This window comes from Rissa tridactyla, chromosome 2 (assembly GCF_028500815.1).
Source record: "Rissa tridactyla isolate bRisTri1 chromosome 2, bRisTri1.patW.cur.20221130, whole genome shotgun sequence".
NCBI classification, from domain to species: Eukaryota; Metazoa; Chordata; class Aves; order Charadriiformes; family Laridae; genus Rissa; species Rissa tridactyla.
Genome location: NC_071467.1, coordinates 42,724,186 through 42,747,158, shown reverse-complemented (window position 1 = coordinate 42,747,158; position 22,973 = coordinate 42,724,186). Strand labels below are relative to the sequence as shown.

At 41.2% G+C, this 22,973-nt stretch overlaps 1 protein-coding gene across 5 annotated transcripts in view; it reads left to right on the top strand.

The window, feature by feature from the left end:
• The window catches only part of LYN (LYN proto-oncogene, Src family tyrosine kinase), a 54,323-nt gene extending 32,095 nt beyond the window's left edge, over positions 1–22,228 (top strand). For all 5 annotated transcript variants that reach the window (XM_054191400.1, XM_054191396.1, XM_054191399.1 and 2 more), the window contains exons 9-13: positions 2,515–2,697; positions 3,631–3,707; positions 13,312–13,465; positions 15,333–15,464; positions 20,568–22,228. In XM_054191400.1, coding sequence (XP_054047375.1) covers positions 2,515–2,697; positions 3,631–3,707; positions 13,312–13,465; positions 15,333–15,464; positions 20,568–20,770 — 749 coding nt within the window. In that variant the 3' untranslated portion in view covers positions 20,771–22,228. The remainder of the gene's footprint in view (positions 1–2,514; positions 2,698–3,630; positions 3,708–13,311; positions 13,466–15,332; positions 15,465–20,567) is intronic.
• Positions 22,229–22,973: the final 745 nt, after the last annotated feature.

Here is a 22,973-nt window from a genome sequence, read left to right as displayed (position 1 = left end):
GTTTACACCTGGAGCCAGGTTCAGTTCAGCCAAGGCAGACGTTAGTGAAGGTTCGGAGCCCCAGGCACTGTTCGAAGCAGGGGCGATGCAGTGCTGTAGCCACCCCTTCCCACAGCTCCCTGCGTGTCACTGGAATACTTCTGTGATGCAGATTGAACATTAAATTTGCTGTCACTCGCTGAAACACTTGGACGTCACCAGTTTTCCCTCCGCCTGCACAAGGGCTGCGGTTTCTTACCTGTACAGTAAGAGTGCGCCTGCAAAAGCAGACAATCTTTACAGAAACTAGCATGGAGGTTCTCATGGTAATGATAAGTGCCCTGCCACGAGGACTGAGACTTTGTTAAGATGGGGTGGTACAGATGCATACTAAAAAGTTGCTGCCTCCTCCAGGTCTGTCTAGCCTCCTATCCTAATATAATCCTCCCCCATGTTCTTACTCTGCTACTTTGGACTCACAGATGACAGGAGCTTTCTCCCAAATGGCAAGGTGGCACCTGCTTAGCTGCAAGACAGGGACTTGTGTTCTGTGAGGGTTCAGGTCTGGTGTGGTCCTCAGCCCATATCAAGCTAACACTGGTTTTTCTTGTAATGGGTGAGGGAATGAGGTAACAAATTCCGGTTTTGCCAGACTGTCCATTTCTTACAGGCACCATTGTGTGTGCTCATAGAGTTCACGACAACCTTTCCTCACTGTTTTGGTGTCCCATCCTTCCCAATACCTGATGAAATAAGTGAACTTGAGAGAGATCAGGATCAAATCTCTCCACTGCTCTCATCAGCTAATTTGCTTTGTGTGTTACCACCAGAAGGTCAGGGGAGACTCTTTTGGCAGAAAATTTCAGTATCGCTCAGGTGTTGTAGTAACATAAACTTTCTGCAAGTAGAACCCTAGTTTGATGGATCACTTCAGTGAATGTGAAGTGCTGTTACATAGTTCATGTTAAGCGTGTTGGTCACGATTGCTTCACAGAAATAGTGATATTAATTAGTATGTTCAGTAGAGTATTCAACAAATTGTTAGTGGTACTAGTGCCCTGCTTTATGGTATGTGATGGAATAGTAGAAACGGTGCAAATAAGCTGTCTTCTTCTTAAGCAGAAAGACATGTATTTAACATCTTTTCTGGTGGATATAAATTGTATACCTGAGCTATAACAGCAGAATTTGACCCGTAGTTGTCATTTCTTATTATTAGATCATCCAGAAGCATATCGTTGTTATGCTTTGACCTGATTGTCGTTGGAAAAATATATTTAATATTTTGGAGGTGAATAATTTGTGATAGATACAGTGGCTTTTCTCAGGCAATGATCCTTCTTTAAGACAGGTGATGGAAGACGCAGTGGTTAGAGCAATCACTTACGATCCAGAAATTAGTTTCTTGCTTTGCCACTGATTTCTTAAGTTTAGATGATAAATCTTAGGTACAAGGAAATTGTGGACTCCAATTTAAAGGTGTAGCCGTCGTGGTAATACTGTCTGGATTGTTGCTGAATAAGGAAGTGAGGCTATTTCCTTGAGTCATTGAAGTCTTACCTCTTCCGAGAAATATTTTTGCAATGTTGACATGGGTACGGTTGGGGACAAAAGGCTGGGGATTGATATTACTGAAGCATTCTGTAAACCTGAAATGTTATGAAGAAGGTGTGTTTATATCCTTCTTTCTCTCTCACTCTCCCTCCCTCCTTTCTTTTTCAAATTAAATGACTTCACAAGATAAACTTTAGGAACAGTGCTTGCTACTCTATTGGTTTTTTAATGCTATTTTAACATTTATTTAATGTTTGCAAACCATTAAAGCAGGTAATAATTCACTGCTTTTCTCTTCACTGATGGTTGCTTTTTATAGAATGAGAATATTACCTTTAGAAGATTTGATAAACAGAGAAGTGAAACAGCTACAGTCTCTTCCACTCTGGGCATGGGCTATGCCATAAGGAGTTATCACATTTTAAGTCTTGCTCTGAAGACTGCAGGACTGCAGTCCTGGTGGCGTATGTTTGTTGGTCATGGGAGCGCTCATTCGACTGCCCTTTCCCGTAATGCTCTGAGTACTGAAGGTTACAGAAAGGATTATAAGCACGAGACTGGCATGCATAAAATGGTTATAATCATCGTATTTAAAGATGCTCCAGAATCTTGAAAGCAATCCATTAGATTCTGCGACAATTTATGTGGACATTCATTAAAACATCTTCTGACTGTTTGAATGTTTTATGCACTACTTGTAAATGAAAACTCGGTATGAAGGAAGATAGTTTGCTTGCTTTATATTTCTTTTCAGATAACTGATTTCTGAAAATAGGGAATGGATTGTTGTTCGCCGCAGTGTTGTATCAGTTGCAAAACAAAAAGGAATTTTAGTGTAAATATTTGCGCTACATCTGGCACTTGCTCTCAGACTCTCAGCTATTACTGGAATCCACCCTCACCTGCTTTACAATGCCTACTAGTCGGGGCACTGTGTGGCACGGTGACTTCAAGGGCGCTGATCGTATTCCCTCCTTTTAGGTTACTATCATAATAGTACGAAAGTGGCTGTGAAGACTCTGAAGCCTGGAACGATGTCTGTGCAAGCCTTCCTGGAGGAAGCCAACCTCATGAAAACACTTCAGCATGATAAGCTCGTTAGGCTTTATGCTGTAGTGACCAAAGAAGAGCCTATTTATATTATAACAGAATTCATGGCTAAAGGTGAGAATAACATTGGATCTGCAAGCAATGTTTTAGTGAACTTTTCTGCTTCTCATAAATCAGTCCCCTTTCTTTATAAAGGAAGGAATAAAAAAAGGCAAACTTGGGATTTTGGTGTTCTTCTTTTGAATGCTCTGATATAAAGTGAAGGAGCCCCTATCCTAGAGGAGGGCTGAAGCTTTAATTTTATGATTCATTGCTGCATTTGGGAAATAAGCTATTTTTACAGTTGTCTTAAATGCAGCATTTTTAATTGTTAAAGATGCAGAGCATAACCCCCCAAATAGCTTTGGTTCCTTTGGGGTCCCTACCTAACTTTTGTGTCTGGTGTAATAGCAAGGCAATTAAAACAAACCTTAGAAATGGCCTTATGTGGCCCTTGAATTGATAAATACGTGCGTAATAAGGTGAGCGATGAGTGGTCCTGCAAGGACGGCTGCCCTCCTAGAAAAGGACAACCTTTATTAGAGCGTTACTACACAAAATAGGTGAGGTTTCCTTCTCAGGTTGTCTTGGGTGGTATTTTTTCTTGGTTTGTTCTCTTTTCAAGCAATTCTGCTGATGACTTCGTAAACAAGTGTTGAGCCACTTATTCTTTATGACTTGGAAAGGATTGATGTGTGTGGTTCTCCTAAGGCAGCTTTCCTGATATTCTGTAGATTAGGGTGTTTACCAGACTCACCACCACTGACCTAAGGTATGGTCTGATGGGAGTTTTCTACGCCCAGGAAAACGTCAAAACTCGGATGCCCAACATGCTGATTTGGATGTTACTGTTAAATCATGTAAAGAGACTGCCTTACTTTAGTCAACTTGAAAATACATCAAAACACTTCACTGCAAAAATTTTGTGGTCCAGAAAAGTGGGGATCTGGCGCGACCTTTATTTTGGTAATAAACTGCACTGACTTAATGTTTTCTCTGTTGTCACAGGAAGCTTGCTGGATTTTCTGAAGAGCGATGAAGGAAGTAAATTGTTGCTTCCAAAGCTAATTGACTTCTCTGCTCAGGTAAATTTTAAGAAATATGCTGAAAATTAATGGCATTTGTGGTCTGAAACTCATGCCGGGCAACTTTATCCTAAGGTGGTGTTTTTGAAAAAAAAAAAAAAAAATTTAATTTTCAAAGAAGTTTTGGTCTGAGTAAATAAGGTTACTTGAAAGGAGGGAATAGATAAAAGAGGTTTCAAAGGGAGTATGTGAAGTTAGGCTTACCTCTTCGATACTGCTGGTGGCCTGCTTAGATGGCAGCGGTACGCAGCCGCTTTCCTTTGTGGAAAGGCCGCTTTCAGTTCGGGCGGCTGTGAGTTGAAAGCATAAGTACAGGTTTGTGATTTTGTGCTTGCAAGATTCCTTCAGCATTAAATGTGTCATTTTTACTTGTCAAGTTAGGTCAGTTGGTCAGACTTCTCTTAACCTCAAGGGACTATCGCTGGTTTCAAATTCTTACGTAAATTACTGAGAAATAAATGAAATCTATTCAAATGATGTTTCGGGTACTAGTATCTGATTGATGAACTGAGATGAGTGTTTCAAAATATACAAGTTATCCCATGTCATAAACGAAATTTGTTGAGAGAGACCCCAGAGTGATTTGTGTGTCAAAGCCTGAACCAAAGGTCGGTGGGGCCCACTGTTTCGCCTCGGACAGTTGCCAGCGTTCGATGTCCAGGGAGGCATATAGAAAATTAGTAAAGATTGTGCTTTCACAAGTTGTAACTGATGTTACTAATAGGCAATGAAGGCATTTCTAATAGGTTATTGTTTCACCAGCCTTTCAGGCTTTTCAAGATACGTTAGAGTTTGCGGACTGTTTTACTCTGTTAAACTAATTTGTTACAATCCAGAAGGAAAGGCAAGAAAGCTTTAAAAAGATGTAATAAAACATTAGTGATTTATATCAAAAATTCCCTATAAGGTAATTATATAACTGTTTCATATAGCTATTACTATATAAATAAGTATAAGTTTAGATATTAGGAATCATTTCTTTACTGAGAGGGTGGTCAAACACCGGTACAGGCTTCCTAGAGAGGTGGGCGATGCCCCAAGCCTGTCAGTGTTTGAGAGGCATTTGGACAATGCCCTTGACAACATGCTTTAACTTTTGATTTAAGTGGCCTGAAGTGGTCAAGCAATTGGACTACATGATCACTGGAGGTCTTTCCCAACTGGAACTATTCTATTCTATGATGTATTATATATCACATAAAACAGATGTTCAATATATCAAATATAAATTTTTATGTAACATAGATTCAACACAGGAGCCAATTTTGCTATAATTATCGGTCCGGTGTAGCTATAGGCTTTCTAAGTTTTCTGAACTCTTTGGGTAACTTGTCCTTGAGAATTTAGTGGGGCAAAAGCTTTGTAGATGTGGAAAACCTGCTGGATCCCAGGTCGTCATCTGGAGAGATGAATAACAGTGGGCAGGGAAAAAAACCCAAAACATAGCTTTGAAAATAGTGTTTAAAACTCAAGGGAGAGAAGAACATCTATGACCAGTGGCATGAAAAGAGACCTAGGATGCGGAGAGGAAAGCACATGTAGTTTTATAGCAGACCCTTTTATTGGAGTTAGGGATATTGTGTTTTCAGAAATTTAAGGCTGAAAAAGCTTAATGAACTAGAAAGCAACTCTGTGTACAACTTGGGTAAATCACTTCCAAGATGACAGGGCTCAGTGATTGTCGTTTACAAAGCTTTGAAGGTTGGGTCACTTGAAATGGGGATCGCTTGTCACCCTGACCTGACAACAACCTCTCAGAGCTGGTTCTTGCACTTGGCCTCAGAGGTCAGGACCTTGTGCAGCACGGGTGATAGGAGAAGTCCCTCTCTTCACGTGAGACGTAGACTATCAACAGAAATTCCTGTGCGCGAGCCATGCATTGGGTTGCAGAGCGATCTTAAAGGGATGTTCAGGAAGGCTTCTCTGAGGGTGTCTAGCCACAGCCCAAACAAAACTTTGGAACGGAGATACCGGGATTTTTCTTATGGAAAGAATGCATAGGGTTTTTGAGCACATTTGTAAAAAGTCCTTAATGCCACTGGGTAATAACAGGACTGTGTGGAATAGACTTGCAGGCTGCGTGTAGTTCTCAGACCGGAGATTTCCCTCTGATCAACGCAGATGTTCCACTGGTCTTCTCCAACTCTGACAGTCTGAACATTAATTGATGGTCTTTAGGGCAAAAGAGAGACAAAAATATTTTCAAATTCTGTTGGCCTACTGATAAGTTAATGGCAATTTTACTGCAGACCCGTGGATCACGCTTTTCCAGAATGTAGGCGGTATATGAAGGAGAACATAAAGTGTGCCTAGTATTTTTGGTATGGCTCTGGTTTGTACAAATGGAACACTAATTTATTCTTACAACAGTGGTGTAAACCTCTCTGTACAGCCTAAGGGGAAAGAAATTTGGAGATCTATGTCTCAGAAGAGGTTAAAAAAAAAAAAGCATGGTAGGAACCTGATGGTGAACTACTTAAATAAGATCAGGCATATTTTTTTGCCTTGGTGGACCCACACTTGAGCCCTTCATGACTGTCTAACCACAGCATTCTGGCAAGGCACTTTACCAGACTGTCGCAGCTTCTCAGAAAGACTGAAAATGCAACAAATGGTAGCTGAGGATTGGCTTATTTTTTCACAATCACAATTTGTGAAATTAGGCTTGTGGAAAACATGGCAAGAAAATGCTTGCTAGGCAGGTGGTCCAGCTCAGTTTCTAAAAGCAGTCTGCCCTCTGAAAGAGCTGAAGTTTCTCTTTTGTGTTTTAATTAGTGCATATGAGTAGGGGCTGGAGAGACCTAGTCTTAACTATCCCTGGCAAGGATGATTTTGGCCACTAGAGATGAATGCTAGAAGTCTCTGAAAGGAGTGTGTTTTACAGGAAGCTGAGTTTTGCAAACATCTTCAAGCACATACTGCCTGCTTTAGTACCGAGCAGAGCTTCGGCATCTCCCGTAGAAGTTGGCAGAATTGTCCATATGTCAGACATGCCAGAAACAGCCAGGAATACGGAGAAGGCAAAATCTGAGCCTGTTTCCCTTCCTGCGTGACCACTGCTGGTGCCTGGGTCAGCAGCACGGCAACCTCACCGGCTGGTCTCGCAACTGCCGTACGTTTGGCAAGGCGGTTGGCAAGCGGTTCCTTTCGTTCCCCTTCCTGCCCATCAGCTCAGCCGGCGGGCTCAGGGAACCCAAAGGTGCTGGTGGCTCCCAGTTACGAGTTGGAGGGTAAGCAAATTTCATCGCTTTGTCCACAAGCTATACGGCCACATCTTGCTAATGCAGCAGGCCAAGACAATCCGAGTGGACATTGCCCATATTCCTTTTGGTTGACTACAGGCAACCGCCTAGCTCCTTCAGCGCTAAAGCGACTGTCAAACTCTAGATTTTACTAGTTGGTTTTCATCGTGCCCTAGAGGTAATTAACCCAAAAAGCTCCCGATTCTTTGTTTCACGGTTCTTGACATCGTACGTGCTTCTGTTTGATGAGAGCTGCCAAAAACGTACGATGCAAATTCAGTGAACCTTTTGCATGTGTAGGCTCTTCCTGCTTCTTACGCAAATCCGTTATCTACCGTGTAGCACACACATGTATGGTGGCTGTGGTCAGGAAAATGATATCAGTTGTTACTGAACATACTCACATCATCACTTTCAAACTGGTCAAAGCTTTGTCGTAAAAACAGTCCGTCCTCTTTCCCATGCAGTGCTGATATTTCCATTAATTCTTCGATGATCTACAACTTCATTGGCAACTCTTATCCTTTTCTTTCTGCTTTCTAAGGCTACAAATTAAAATTATGATACACTTAGAATAAAATTAATAGAGATTTTTGATGCAGTGCTTTAATCTCTCTCTCTGCTTTCTTTTTTAAGGGGAAAAGGGGAAGTCCTAAATCAGAATGAATTTAACTCTTATTTGGCATTGGGAGATTTCTGCTGCAGTCTTGCTATATTCCTTTTCAGGTTTCTGTCATTTTTAATGATATCCTCTAATGTACCAGTGTATAATTATATATGTTACTTTAGTAATCCTTTGTTTCCCTGAGTCTGCTTTGACTGCATAGCTCTTGACTGGATGGAGCAAGTGAAATACATTTTTGCAGCCTTTCCTGAATTCACCTTTAGCATAAGCACTGCTGCAAACTGAAAATTGGTGTTACACTGATATGTCACTTGAAGATTAAAATGTGACTATTTTGCAACAGTTTTCAGTTGCCGGATAGAATCATAGAATCGTTTTGGTTGGAAGAGACCTTTAAGATCATCGAGTCCAAACTAGGTACTAGGTTAGCACTGCCACATACAAAGGGTCTACACCCCTTCATAGACAGAGTCACGTGAAGGTGAACTCTCTTTTTGAAAACTCTGCGATCAAGAAGTACATTTTATTTTTTTATGTGTCTGGACGTTATTGAAAGACATAGTGCTTGGAGATATGGTTTAGTGATGGTTTTTGTCAGAGTTAGGTTGATGGTTGAACTAGATGATCTGAAAGGTCCCTTCCAAACTAGGCAATTCTGTGATTCTATTCTATGAAAGAAACCTGGGTTTGGTTAATCCCAAAGACAATCTTGTCCAGATCAATAACACCTGTTTGCTTCAAACCTTTCAAAACTGCAGACTGTTTTTAGTGAGGCTCTTTCCCTAGGAGCTAAGAATTACCAAATTTAAGGCAGTGTGAACCTCAGGATATGCTCCGTTATTTCCTCTGCTTAAACTTCACCAGCAGGATGCTCCCTCCCACCCTAAGGGCTTTGGACTCATTTCCAACCTGGTTTTTGGGCTGGTTTACCTGCTTTGGCAGGAGCATCCTGCATCCCTGCGCCTGAGCTGGTGGGCAGCCAAGAGCAGCTTTGAGGCCACCATCCCTCACCCGCCGAGCAAAGGAGGAGGGATGCTGCCGGGATGTCCTGTTCGCGGCTGGGCCCTCAGGGGCGGCATCCCAGCCCCGGGGAGCGAGTGCAGCAGTTCAGCCCCGCTTGTCTCGCAGGCAGCAGCGATACAGAGGGAATTTCGAAGCTGCCTTTATTCACAAATCCCTGCCTTCTACTGCCTGCGGTTTCATATGTAGTTTTATAGTTCGGATCCTGAAAAGAGTAAGAAGCCACATCTGCCAACACAAAATCTGTTAAAAGTACACCTAAACCATCTCTAAGTAATCATTTCTACATAAGTTTGGTTTAAAATAGGGCTGGAGAGGATTGGGGAGGTTCTTAGCCTAGTGTTCTCAATATTTTGGAAACTGTAGGTCACAGCTTTTCTTTTTTCCTGGAGTTGACTTAATTTCTAACAAATATAAGCTGATCCATCACTGATATACTGATCCATCACTTATATTTTTTTCTCTGAGTGACGATGTGTGAGTTTGGATTTACTGACAGTTTTCAGGTGTCTCATAAACTACATGTATCCATGAAAACTGTCCTAACCCGGTTCTTTCCCTTTTCCATCCTGTCTTCTTATTTACCCCTTTGTCATTCATGTTAACCATGTGCGCACCCTTGGCCCTTTCAGTGGAGAATGGGGCAAAGGCGGGCATGTAAAAAGTTCTCTGTACCATTTGCGTGTAGTCTTCTGCATCATTTAATTTAATCATTCATTTAATGTGAGTGTTTTCCTTGGTCTTGTTCTATTAGTAATGCACCTGTAGTTTCCTTGCTTATACTTACTGTTTGTACCAGTTTGTGTGGGTGGTCTCTTCTGATTTTTATTGTATTGGGGCATTTTTTTATATTTTGTAATTTGACTTTATAATTTTTGTGTGTTTCTGACCACACAAGATTTGGCCAAATTTTTCTCATCAGGCACTGTCTTTACAATAAGCGTGATTTGCCCTTGCACTTGTAATTGCTGGGTTTTTTTGATGGTGTAGTTGCTCCTGAGACTTTTTTCCCATGAGGCTGTACCTGTCAGCCCTCCAGTTGGTTTAAAATTTGCTTTCCTGAAAAAAATATAAATCTTTGGCCATTCTTTCGTTCCCATTCATTTTTATTCCACTCTATTTCTCGACCCCTGTCACTTAGTTTTCCTCCTCAGCATGATATAATGCATTCTCAGCACGATGTGAAAACATCCTATCGGGCTGGCCCCAAACAAAGCCATCTGGCCTCTTCAGTATTCCACATTTTTACATACGGCCTAGAAATGTGCAAGTGGAATCCCTTACGCGCGTTGCCGTAACCCGCTCTCTGCATGAAGAAACAGCATCACAACCTATGTGTAAAACACGCCCGGTTTGAAATTAGTCTTGCAAAAGAGGGTCACACAGCTTCGGAATGGAAGTTGAAATCAAGTGTGTCTTTGAGTTGAAAAAACGGAGCTATGAAGGAATCCAGAAGTTCTCTGGTTTTGCAGAAAAAAAAATAATAAATTATAATACGGAGTTTCACCTTTTGAGAAAAAAAAAAAGCACAGAACTGCCCATCCCTCTCTGTGCCCTTTAATGTCAGCTGTGATGTTGCACCAGGGAAGTCTGCTTTTCAGGCGGTGTAGCTCTTCTGTGACAGTAGGTTCTCCCCTCCCTACTTCAAAGTCCTCTGCTGCTTTTGCCTCTTTCCCGGAACACCTTCAGAAGCTGAAAGAATGGGTCAGAAAGTAGGGAATGCAATGTTTTCAAAGCATCCTCCTATGCGCCGTGGTTTTGCTACCATTTTCTATCAGGATTTTGAAAGGGTTTTATACCTATTTGTGAAATGACCCACGAGTGTTCTGGAAAGTTAAGTAATTACCCTGCTTTACAGGTAGAAAGAGCAGAAAGAGAGAGCAAAGAGCAGCGCCAGTTGAAATCTCGCCCCAAATGGGTGACAGAGCTGTCTGCAGAACCGCGGCTCCCAATCATTCAGTTATGGCGTGGCTTTCAGCTGAAGCTTTACAGTACGGAGGCCGTCTTGTGGAGTGGCTTATTCCTTCCAGAAAACTTTTCTTCCATTCTGACCCTGGGTGCCTAGTTCCTAGTATTTAGAGATTTGTTGGTTGATTGTAAAAGGATTCAAGAAGCATGTCAGTAGTTCATTAAAGGCAAAGGGGAAACTTGATGCCTCCTTGGTACTAACACTTCTGCAGTGTAGGCAGAATCCTCTCTTAAAGGCCACAAAACATATTCCAGAAGCCCAAATTAGCTTTACCATCCTGCTCCCGAGTAGTAGTTATGTCTAGCCGAACAGTCTTGGCAGGTACCAACGATCATTAAAAGAACGGGAAGAGGGCTTTAATCTTCTTTTGTTCCTGTGAATTTCTCTACTTTTAACATATCATTTGGCAATGAAACCCAACAATTATCATAAAGAATTATTACATGGGCTTTGGCACCCATTCCCTTGATTTAAAAAATCCTTTTTTTTTTCTTTTTCTTTTCCAAAGCAAAGGCTTAAAGTGACCAGATGTGTGAGTTCAGTTGTCCAGTCGCTGTGTTTCCCCTCCTTCTCCCATTCAAAATTCCTTGCCCATTATTCTTTTCCTACTTGGGAATTTTTCGCGTGCCCAAATGCTTGCACATACCTGGCTTCTTTCAATTTCTCTGGTTTACTGCAGTTAAAACTAGTGTTGTGGAATTTCACGGAAATGCAGTTTGTATTTGCTGAAAACTTAATGGATCGTTTGAGGTCACATTCTTCGTTTGTGACTACTCAGATGATGACTTCACTGAATCTGGCACAAACACAAGGAAATAAAATGGTCTTTCCGATGGCTTTGCTTGGATGGGCTTGTAAACGAATGTCTCTTTCATGAAGTCGTTCTTCATTCCTCAGCCAGCAGTTCGCCCAAATGTTAGATCCGTGCAGGGAATTAGGAGGAAGATCGATTCCTTCGTGATGGTTGATGTATTTTTGGTGACGTTAGTGGACCTGTCTCCATTTTGGTCCTATCTGCCAAGCTGGCCAGTCCAATCTCAGCATTGATCTTACAGCAAAACCTTCCCTTTCATCTCTCGGTCCTCCCCGAAGTAACTGCATGGGGAGGAGAGAGAGGCAGAGCAGGATCTAATCAAATACTCCTCTGTTTTGTCTGTCAGTCTCTAGTAAGACTCTCTGTGGCAATCATTCACTAGTAGCTGCTTCCTTCATTATGAAACATCTTACTTATTTCTAGAAAATGTGAAATGCAGGTGTTCTTCATTCTCTTCATCACCCGAGTTTCTTTCTGGGCTAGTGTGAGAACCCCCCCGCATCATACAAGGGCAATGTAACGCCCCGTCTGCAGACTATATGGGTTTGTAAGAAGAGGTTTGCAGTGGGAGGAGGTGGGAGGGCAAGTGGCTCTATTTTTCCATTGCCTAAACCGAAAAAGAGGAACGAAGACCGTGTGGTTTTGTGTTGTAAGCGGTGGCAGTGTGTGCCTTCGCGGTACCCCTCGGGGACTTTTTAAAAATGGATAAGCAGAAGTTATGTTAAAGTTGTCTTAAAATTGGGTCAGGTGCTCCTGCCCGCTTTGCTGCACGGCTGAAACGAGCACCTCTGGCGCCGAGAAGGGGTGCGTGCGCTTGTCTTCTCCCGAGGTGGAGGGGGAAGATCCCGGCTATGGGTGTGCTGGGGACTGGCACCGGAGACCTACTGCTTTACTGCTGCTTCACCAGCCAATCTGGGAGCCGGTGCGTTCCCCAAAGTGCGCGGCCGAGAGCGAGCTGCCTGTCACCCACCCACAGGCAGCCGGGAGAGGTACCTGCAGCACAGGTCGGACCGTGGGCCTGGCCCGGGAATGACCCAGAGTCTTACAACAGAGAGAAAAACTGCCAGCTCACCAGCACTGGCTTTATTTCTCTTTTTTTCCTAGATCCTCTCAATCTTTTCGACATCAGTTTTATTGCTCTGAGTTTAGAAACTATTATTTCAGTTTCTTTTTTACTTAAAAGCAAAATGTTTTTCTACAGGGGGGGAAAAAAAAGAAACCTTTAGTCTGGGCAAATACTGAAAAAATCATTCCCAGTGCATATTTTGAGGACGTTAATCATCTTTAATTTGGCTTGGAAATTAATTTGGGCTGCTGAAATACAAATTAAGTTTACTTATGATAGTATCTGAGAGCTGGCTGTTGCCAAACACTCCTCGTGTGTGAACAGGTACACGGTGCTGTAGAAGAAAATAAAGATAAAATTGTTTGCCATATCTTAGTAATTGTTTCCTGATTGTCCAGGCCCATACTGAGTAAACAGAAAATTGTTGGGTTTTTTTTTTAACTCTCTCTGCACTGTTGCTTTATCAGCCTTTTAAAGAACATCCATATCTTGTTTAAGTTATTAATTCCTTCCATTTCCTTAGTATTTGGAAAATAAACTGGTTAGTAATTTGGGGAAGAGACTATTTTAGTAGAAATCTGAGGAAGGTTTTGATTTTGGTACAGGAAATGTCTCTAATACACGTCTCTCTAATCCTGCCAGCTGTTATTCACCCAAACAATTCTTTTGAAGCGGCTACTGTAAGTATTGCTTGGCAGGACTGGATCTACGTATAGGTTTTTCACGGCAGTCACTCTTTCCTTGCTTCCATCTATAAAAGTGCTCCAAAGATACCAGTAATGAATAAATGGATGCGGCTTTGCTGATACCTTGAAAGATGGTGGTGTGAGGTGTTGAAATATCAAAGCAGTTGTTTCTTTGGTTACAGATCGCAGAAGGGATGGCATACATAGAAAGAAAAAATTATATCCATCGAGATTTGAGAGCAGCGAATGTTCTGGTTTCGGACTTACTGATGTGCAAAATCGCTGATTTTGGACTAGCGAGAGTCATCGAAGACAACGAATATACAGCAAGGGAAGGTATGTATTTTTATTTTTGTCCTTAAAACTTCAGCTTCTGGGAGGCAGCGAGGCTGTACCTAACAATAACATGGTCACCAAGGACAGAAAATGCCGTAACAACTTCCTAGAGGCAGCGTTCCGATGTCAACAACTTTTAAAATAAATAAGGAAAATAATAATAAAATTATTTTTATTATTATTTTTAATTTATATTTAAATATAAAATATAAATATAAAAATATAAATAAATTTTATTTATTATAAATAAAAAATAAAAAATATTTCTGTGCTCCCCAGGCTTTTTATTTATTTTAAATAAATGTATTTATTTAAATAAATATGTTTATTTTAAATAAATTTGAAAAACAAAGAAAATTGAAAGTACTGAACTGCACACGAATTTTTCTAAATTGGACAAATTAATTGCACACCGACAGCTTCCATCCCACTGAATTAAACGCCAAGAAAATATGATCTCATTTTCCCTTCACGTCCTTAAGTGCCTCATCCACCTCCTTTCACTTAGGGAAAGGAAGGGGCCCTAGCAGGTGTAGTTGCTGATAACAAGGAAACCTTTAGAAGAACTCGCTGTCTTTTGAAGCTGCTTTAGGAGCTGCAGCATTGATTTGCGCGTTCAGCAGCGTTGCTGCTAGGTGTGGGGACGCCGGCGGGCTCCGCACACGGATGGCAGGTAACGTCGCAGCAGGGTCAGGACTGGCAAGAGGGGACATGACACTATTGAAGCTATTTGTTTGAGTTTTGCTAATGTTGTCAAGGCTCCTTTCAGGCAGCGCCTAGTCAATTCGTTGTAGTGGAAAGTTTTTTTCGTTTCTGCTTCCACGCACAGATGGCATTAGGGTGACTTTTTGGAGCAGGTTTGTTGGCTGGGTTTCCCCCTCTCGTTTTAAAAGACGCTACCTCACATTTTCACACAGTCTGGGTGGAAACTGGGGTAATGTAGGACGAGAGGGGAAGAACTAAGGTGTGAAGAAGAAAGAGAACAATGCACTACGGCTGAGATGAAAGGAAGATGAGCTATTCAGAAGCCACTGGGTAACAGTAATTCAATAGATCAGAGGGAAGGGCCTGCTTAAGCTGTTTTCAGAGGTGCAGAACCCATATCTGTGTTTCTTAGCTAGCTCTGGACATTGTATGTTGATTAAACGAACATTTCAGGTTATAAATTCTTTATGCCGAGTTTCTTTGATGTGTTTTCTGCCATTCAGAAAAGTTTCCTAGCTTCCCAGGTGTTTTGTGCCAGAATGATAGAGCAGGCTAAAAAGGGCATAGAGAGAAATACATGCTTGTGTTTCGCTTCGTTGTCTGAAGAGCTAATGTAATATTCCCCAACAAGGGCTACTTGAACTTTTCTTATTTAACTGGGATTTTCTGGAATCAGTTAATTAGACATGAAAGACAGTATTTGAAGATATGACTTTTTAAGATATGACTTGCTACTGCTTTTGTATCTATGGCTGAATGTGAAATGAGTTAAAGTGTGTGTTGCAGCTGGACTGACTTTCTTTGAGATAGGAAAAGCTTAAGTTGTGCGAAGTTCCAGCTGATGGGAATTGTAAGATTGTTGCCCGAACACTGGGCAGAAGGGAAAACGGTGACTGTAATTTTAGCAAAAATTAACTATACGTAAGAGTCAAAAGGTGCTACGTAACTTTCGGCATCTTATCTGCACCTCTGACACAGGACATGCAGTGTGGCAACGTGCGTCTTGCAGCACATCTCTGCTGATAACACTCTGACAGAAGGAGTTCCTGGTAACTTTGCTAATTTTGGGGTATCGTAGCCAAGTCGTTTGAGACCTTTTAGTGACTTGGTATCGAGTGTTTAAATTTGCCTTTGACTGATTGAGACTGTACTTTTTTTGTAGGTGCAAAATTCCCTATTAAATGGACAGCACCGGAGGCAATAAACTATGGATCTTTCACTATTAAATCTGATGTGTGGTCATTTGGGATTCTCCTGTATGAAATCGTTACATATGGAAAGATTCCTTATCCAGGTACGGGCGTGCGTTTATGCTGTTAGTCTGTATTTATACTTTGGTGTTAAAAAGCAAAGACAATACCATCTGACAGTAGTGACAGCAGTGATTTGGAAAACATCTTACAGGAATGTTATTGCTTTGAAACCTCTCTGGGGTGAATTTTAGCAGACAGACTAAAAGCACCATAAACATGTAGTCATTTTTATATATTCAAAAGGTGAATTCAAATGCTGAACTGTCACAGATCCCAGCTATACAGTCAGCAGCACAGTCTCTAATGGTGCTGTGTAAGCTGCTGGGGTTTTTTAGTATCGTAATATGTGAAAGTACTAAGTGTGTCTTCACGAGCAAATAGGCTGTAATAATTTGTCAGCGTTGGCTAATCTAAACAAATATGAAAGCAGACCCTAAAACAGTGTTGATGTACCACTAGGAATATTTACTCTTCATTGTTCCATACAGCTCAGGTACACGACCACATAGGAGTACATCAATCACAGCTGCGTTAAGTAGCTGTGAAAGGGTTACGTGCTTTATGTTTCATTTTACTTTCTGTTAAACAAAATACATACTAATGTTTCCAGCGCACAGAAACAACTTGTATGAAGGGTATTTTCGCACGCAAAATTGTCACATCTCAGGCATAGCTGATTAACTCGGGGCAGCAGACGGCATTCATTTAAGCTTACTGAGGTTATGGAAAATTAACCTAAATTCTCTTATCTTGTGGGCAAATGGGGAAAGTACAGCTGTATTCACCTGTACTGCACACCTCGTAGACGGAGTGACTCATGAGAAGAACCCGTAGGATCCTGCAGTTTACAGGCAGTAAAGGGAGACAGATATTTCATCCCAGCAAAGCTTTCCCAACGCATCCAGTGCAGCAGCTCTTGCTATTTAAACAGTGAAAACATTCTCACCACCACTTCCTGAGCTGCTGGAATTCAGGTTCAGCTCTGCATCCTGAACTGCTGGAGATGTTCACAGGGGCAGACCTGCGAGACCCGAGTCCCAGGACCTGAAATGACAGTAGGCTCAACACCTCTGGGCACAGGGAGACAGGTAGCAGGGAAGGGGTGAGGGCAGCCAACTTTACGCTACGTTATGGAAGAACATATCAACTTCCCGTAAAAGAGGTAGAGCAAAACCAGACACTCTCATTGCTCGGTAAGGTTCCAGTCCAAGAAAGCACTTAAGCTCAAGGGTAACCCCCTTAAACTTCGAGAGGTGATAGGGCTGCTTGCACAGCTAAGTGTTTAAACATGTGCTCCGGGTTGGTTTTTAGGTAAGGGCTATAAAATATGTGACTGAGTAGCAGGTCCTCCCAAAGCTATTCTGAACACTGCTCATGTTCCCAGGAAGGATCAGATGGGAGTTCTACGCTGCCGAGTAATGCATGGCTCTTCCCACAGTTGAGATATCTTTTTTTTTTCCTGTTAGTACATGTCTATGTATCCAGACAGTTGCCTACGTTGAGCTGGGCTCACCAAGTTATTTCTGGATGCCTTGAAAATTGTCCTTCGCTGAGCAAACCTACAAGCTCACCTGGAAACCAGCAGTACAAAAATACAAACCCCAATCCAATACTTAATTCTGCAGCTAAGTCTGCTCTCTCTTCACCTCCATAAAGCATATCATATTTTTATTTTAAAAACAAAACCAATCTGTAGAGCAGACCGTGGGAAAATGTCCCTTCTAGTGGAAGTCTGGGCAATATTTTTTTTAAGCGTGGGAGCATTTTTATGAGCACCATAAATAGGCCATACACTATGAATTCATTTGTCAACCAGCAATTAGAAACGGAAGCCTCTTGATTGCATACTGGAAGGTTTTAATAGTTTGCAGGCATTGCTTGGATTAAACTGGAAGAGGGATATATGTCTATTTTAAATAGAAGTTTACATTGAAATAGCCTATTAGACTGAAAGTTGATACTGAGGAATCAGAAGGACAGCAAAATAAATAAGTGCCCAATTTACTTTACACGAAGAGATGTGACAGGTTTGGGCAAATTACCCCAGCATGGCAAGAGTAACTTAGTGGTAGGTTGTAACCAATGGCCACTGGAGAGAAACAGTAAATTGATTATTCAATTCTAACAGGAATGCTTGTTTAAATTAAATAATTGTTCTCAATTATTAACCAGCAACTAGCCGGTATTCAGCATAAAGCTGCATATGAAACAGTTTGAGTTGAAACTGGCAAGTAGTTAATACCCGTAAAGAAAATCTAGGCAGGCAACTTGGTAGGAAGCATTTCCAGCCAAGAAACTTGGGTCTTTTGTGATCTTTGTTCTTAAATTACAACAGCTGTTTCTCTTCCTGAGAAACTCAAAGCAATTAGTGGGACTATAGTTTAAGGAACTACCTCAGAAATATGAAACAAGTATCTGAATCTCTGGGAAAATAAGTTGAATTGGCTGTTAAAACTAATTTCCAGGTCATTATATAGTATGTCAAATACGGGCAACATCTATACTTGCATTCCAATTACGTCCGCTGCTCTTCACAAGATATGCCATTTTCTGTGCAGTGGGATTCTTCCTCCATACCATTGTGGTCACATCATTTCCCGGCCTCTAACATAAGGAAATATGTCTTTATCTGTGAAGCTTAAGAGGTACCACAACATAAATTAAGAGACATGTACCAACCCTTTAGAGCCAATGTCCTTTGCTAGCATTTAAGAGGCTGTAAGTGTCACAAATCTGCACGTGGGATACATTTCTTTTACTGATTAGGACGTAGTTTTGATGAGACAGGTAATTCCCTAGACAGAAAAAAAGAAAAAAAGTGATAACCAAAAAAAAAGTTAAACAAGTAGCTATTTTGAGAATACTACCTGGACTGTGGGGTAGACAGGTAAGCCTTTTTGTTTTAAATAAACCCCCAAACATATGCAAGTATGTTCATGACGTATTTACTATGAAATCCTGAGAAAAGTCTCTTCATTTTTGCCCTGTGAACTTAAATGATTATTTAACAGTTTTTCCTGCAGGCTAGCTGAAACACAGGCTTTGTCCTTGGCATTCAGAATGTGACAATCAATCAGTCCTGCAGACGCTAGATCTAAGCACAATCCTATAAAGTACTTAAACCCACAGAATCGGTCCTGTTCTGCACAAAATTCCAGTAGCAGCAGTTCTCATGTAGCAGCACGCAGTCAGCTAAGACTTTGCATAATGTGAATAACTATTTTACTGCATACGTTATATACAATCCATTTCCTTAAGCTCAAGGAGTCAGATTGCTCTTCCCTATAAAATGCTTTATTGCCTTTCTTCCTGTGTTTATTTTGTCTTTATATAGCAGTAATTCCTTATTCTGTGACAACACGCCATTCCACTGCTACCTTCAAAATACTGTTTTTCTACACACGTGTGCAGTATTAGCTCAGGAAAATGTCACTCCTCCTTCCAAAGCGGAACTGAAAATACAAAAGATGTACTCAAAGTAAGCACTCTGAGCCAGACACAGATTTCATGGCTGACAATATTTCCAGAATAGGTTAAAGCCAAAAGGCTTGAACTGAAGTCAACTATATGAACTTTAGTCATCTTGGATAATCAAAGTAGTTATATTGGATAAAGTTGTCATTTGGCTGTAATTCAAAGGTGTCCTTACCTGCCAAGTGGCTTAAGTCATAGCTTTAGTAGTCAGGTAACACGTACAAAGGTCCGCACCGTCTGCAGCAACAGAGCTGTATGGTCACCCAATACTTGGATGCACATCTGCATCCAAGACTTTTCTTCAGGCAGGACCCGTCCTGCCTCCTCTTGGCAGAGTGTAGCTGCTCTCCCTGCACCTATAGGGAACTGGTGCAAGCGGGAGCAGTGAACACCATGCACGCACCCCACCGGAGGCCGAGTTCCCTGAGAAAAACCATGAGAAACTGTAGTCTTAGGCAGAACTGCACCATGTGGAACATTTGGCCTGAGGAGCGGCCAGCGGCTGCGGGGTCTGGAATACCCTTCTCGATACAGGGAAAGGCTTCACTGGTGGTAGCAAATATCTAGGCTGAAGCACAGGTGCTTCCTGCATGCTCAGTCATCAGAAGAAATAGCATTCACTGGAGTACAGAAAGCTTAGCATCTGTGTCCTGGAGAAGGTAATCCTGGCACAATTACTCCACTGGGTTGCATAAGATTTGCAGAGGATGGGACAAGCTGGAAGGCAGCTTTCTGTGTAGAAAGTGTTGAGCCTTTTTGTTGGCCCTGCTGTAGCTGACCTTCTGAGAGCAGGTGTTGAAATCGATCTGTGAACCAATCTCTCAAGGATGTAAAAATGGAGGGTAAGGGTGGGGGAAAAAAAAAGAGAGGCAGAGGATGGAGTCCAGGGCAGGCCTGTCTCACATGACATTAGTTGGCACACGAGGCTCAGGATGCACTGCTGGTAGTTAAGAGTTCTTATCCTCTGAAAGAAAACTGGAATGGGGAAACAAAGTAATGCTCAGCACAGCTGGCAAGATGGGTTTGCGCAATAGGAATAGGATGAGGAAGAAAGGAGGGGAAATTGCCTGTTACAAGTAATGACATCACGAGTGACCATGTCCAGTATCTCGCAATCAGCAGCACTTACAGAAAAGCTGATGTAGAAGAAAATCTGAAAGTGCGTTACTACATTGTGCAGGGTGATTCAGAGCGGGGTCAAACAGGTAGGCTGCCCTTTGTCTCACTATGGATAGGGTCTACAGTGAGCAGGCTAAAAGCTCTGCAGCTGGAGACAAAGGCAGATGCCAGGGTGGGTTTTTGCTGTGAATCTCACCCCAGCTGGAAGCAGAATAAACAGTGGCAGGACTGGTCAGAGGAACAGGACGAAGCTGGTTCTGGAGACAAGAATTATGATCTCTTCCACAGTCTCATTAGATTTGGCACTAAAGAGGTTGCTACACTCAACTTAGGAAACAGAAATCTTCCTCCAGGATTTTCAAAGCAAGTCCCTTGGTGCCGGTGCACACCTCAGCCTTGTTTATCGAACTCATATTAGTAGCTCCCTTTAATAAGTCGTAATAGCCTTGTATTATTGGGTGAAGAGCTTTAGAGTGAAGTAAATAAAAAAGAAAGAATCGTTTCTTCAGGAATTGAAATAATTTCATCAAAACTTTCTTTTTCTATTGAAGGTATGAGCAATTCAGATGTGATGGTTGCTCTTCAGCGTGGGTACCGAATGCCACGCATGGAAACTTGTCCAGCCGAGCTTTACGATATCATGAAAACATGCTGGAAAGACAAAGCAGAAGAGAGGCCAACATTTGATTATCTACAGAGTGTGCTTGATGATTTCTACACAGCAACAGAAGGGCAGTATCAACAACAGCCATAGAACAAAGAACGATTTTTTCTATTGACATGCATCATTGGCACAGACTATTATTTGGACAGACTGCTCAAACCAATTCCTTCACGAGTTTGGATGTCTTAACCGAGTGTGGAAGCTGAAATGCTAAAGGAAAGAGTAATTCTGCAAAGAAATAATAATGTTTTTATTTGGTTAAAACAGTTCCTCTAAAGATTGAAGTTCTCCTTACGTGTTCCGTTTTGCATCTGCAGAAACATCCCAAACCAAACAGGCTTTTTGGGGTGGGGAGGAAAAAAGGAAGGAAAGGGATCATGCACTGGTACAGCCTGACAAAGCCTTCTTAGGACCTAAGTCACGGAATACATTACAAGGAGACCTTTACAAAAGGGGCGAGAAGATGCATGAACAGCTGTTTCCAAAAGAAAAAGTCATGAAGGAGAACTTAAAGATTTAAGACATGGTGGTGTTCTTAAATCATCTTTTTTCAAATACAGCATATTGTGAAAATTATTTTTATATCCTTGTTATTTCACAGTAGTAGCTGGAGTACTGTCACCTCTTGTAAGGCTTTCTAAATGGTGCCATGGTTTCCTTTAAGGAAGGGTTATGTATGTAATTCTTTACACTGAAGACGATTCTGTTCTACCGCTGTATTACTCATATTGAATTTAAAATCATTTTCCAAGCATCACACAGCCATCACAGATGCCAAAGTGCAATATGAGCACACACAATGACAGAAGCGGCAGCACACCTAGCTCTATTCAACTTTCAGTTTCCCACAAGGCCAAAGTCATCATCTGAAGACCACGGGAAAGCACAGGATGTTGAAGGAAGTTAATACTTTCATTGCCGTCCCTGAGACTGTTACCAGTGAAAATATTTTAATCTTAATTTTTAATCCTCTGTGATTATTCAAGAATATTCCTTAAATTTTTGCTGCTTTAATCAACTAACCTCAAATCTGTTTTAAAGCTAAAACTAGCTCTAGCACTATCAAAAACAATTTGTGGAAATACGCAATAAGATATCAAGTTACATTGCAGTGACACTATAGATTTATATACTGAGCAACAAACTTAATTCATAAAAGTGAATGCAGTTTGCTCAGATCTACATATTGAATTGTTCTATCAAATTACTTAACAAAACAGCTGGGCTAGTGCATTTGCAATGTAACTACAGCATAGATTACTTTTTTTTTTCCAAGGTGACACTGGTTCTTACAACTGAAACCCAGTAAATCTTTGCCACCCCTCAGACCAGTTATTTAGGCAAATGGTACTTTGCAGAAGCTTAAAACCCTTTTGATAAAGCTTCAGTGTGCCTGCAGTTGAAGTTCAGCAGCATAAATATTAATTGCTTGTCTTTTCGATTGGCTTCCTTCAGTCAAACTGTGCAGTTTAAGCGGACTATCAGTTAAATATGTAAATAGTTTCTATTGTAATGTGATTTTTAATTTTAATAAACACTTAATCTGAAGCAAGTCGTATGGTAGTAATTTGAGATAAAACAAATGGCTGATGTTCTATGCAGAGCGATAGCTTCAAGTGGAACAGGGGAACATCTGTTCATCACCAGTAACAAGATTATTTTGCAATGGTAAATATTAATGGTTCTGCTTTCCCTACATCCATTCAGCTTTAGGAAGCTTTCTGCATCCTTGTTAGCATTTCTTTGTGGTCTGGAGGGCAGGAGGAAAGGAAGTCAGCCCTCAGCTGTCCTTTAAAACAGCTTCTCAGAAGTCTTTAGTGTAATAGCAACACAGTCCATTGCCACTCCTTGGAAAACATTACAGTTAAGAATGGTCAGTACTTCACTACAGGCTTCATTTTATTTTAAGTTAAAAAAAAATAGCTTAAGATAACAAACTTGTCTTTCAAACCATTTTCTGTAGCCAATCACAGAGCTCTGGGAAGTAGGAGGGAACATGGAAAGAGCAGTTGCTCACAGAATAAAAGGTTATAGTTAGTTACATAAAATTGCTAACATACACGCTCAGACACATGACAGACTGTCAAGGTGTAGCGCTAGATCATTTGAAATGGTATTATAGAAAGTTTCCAGCATTAGCCTGTTGAGATTATTTTTTTTAACTTCTGTTTAAGCATTGCTGTTCTTAGAGCAATTTGCATGTAACAGCTTTTTATTCAAGGAATCAACACTCAGTGTATTGTATCACTACACCCCAAAGTGTTCTTAATAGCTGGAATAATTTGTGTGGGAG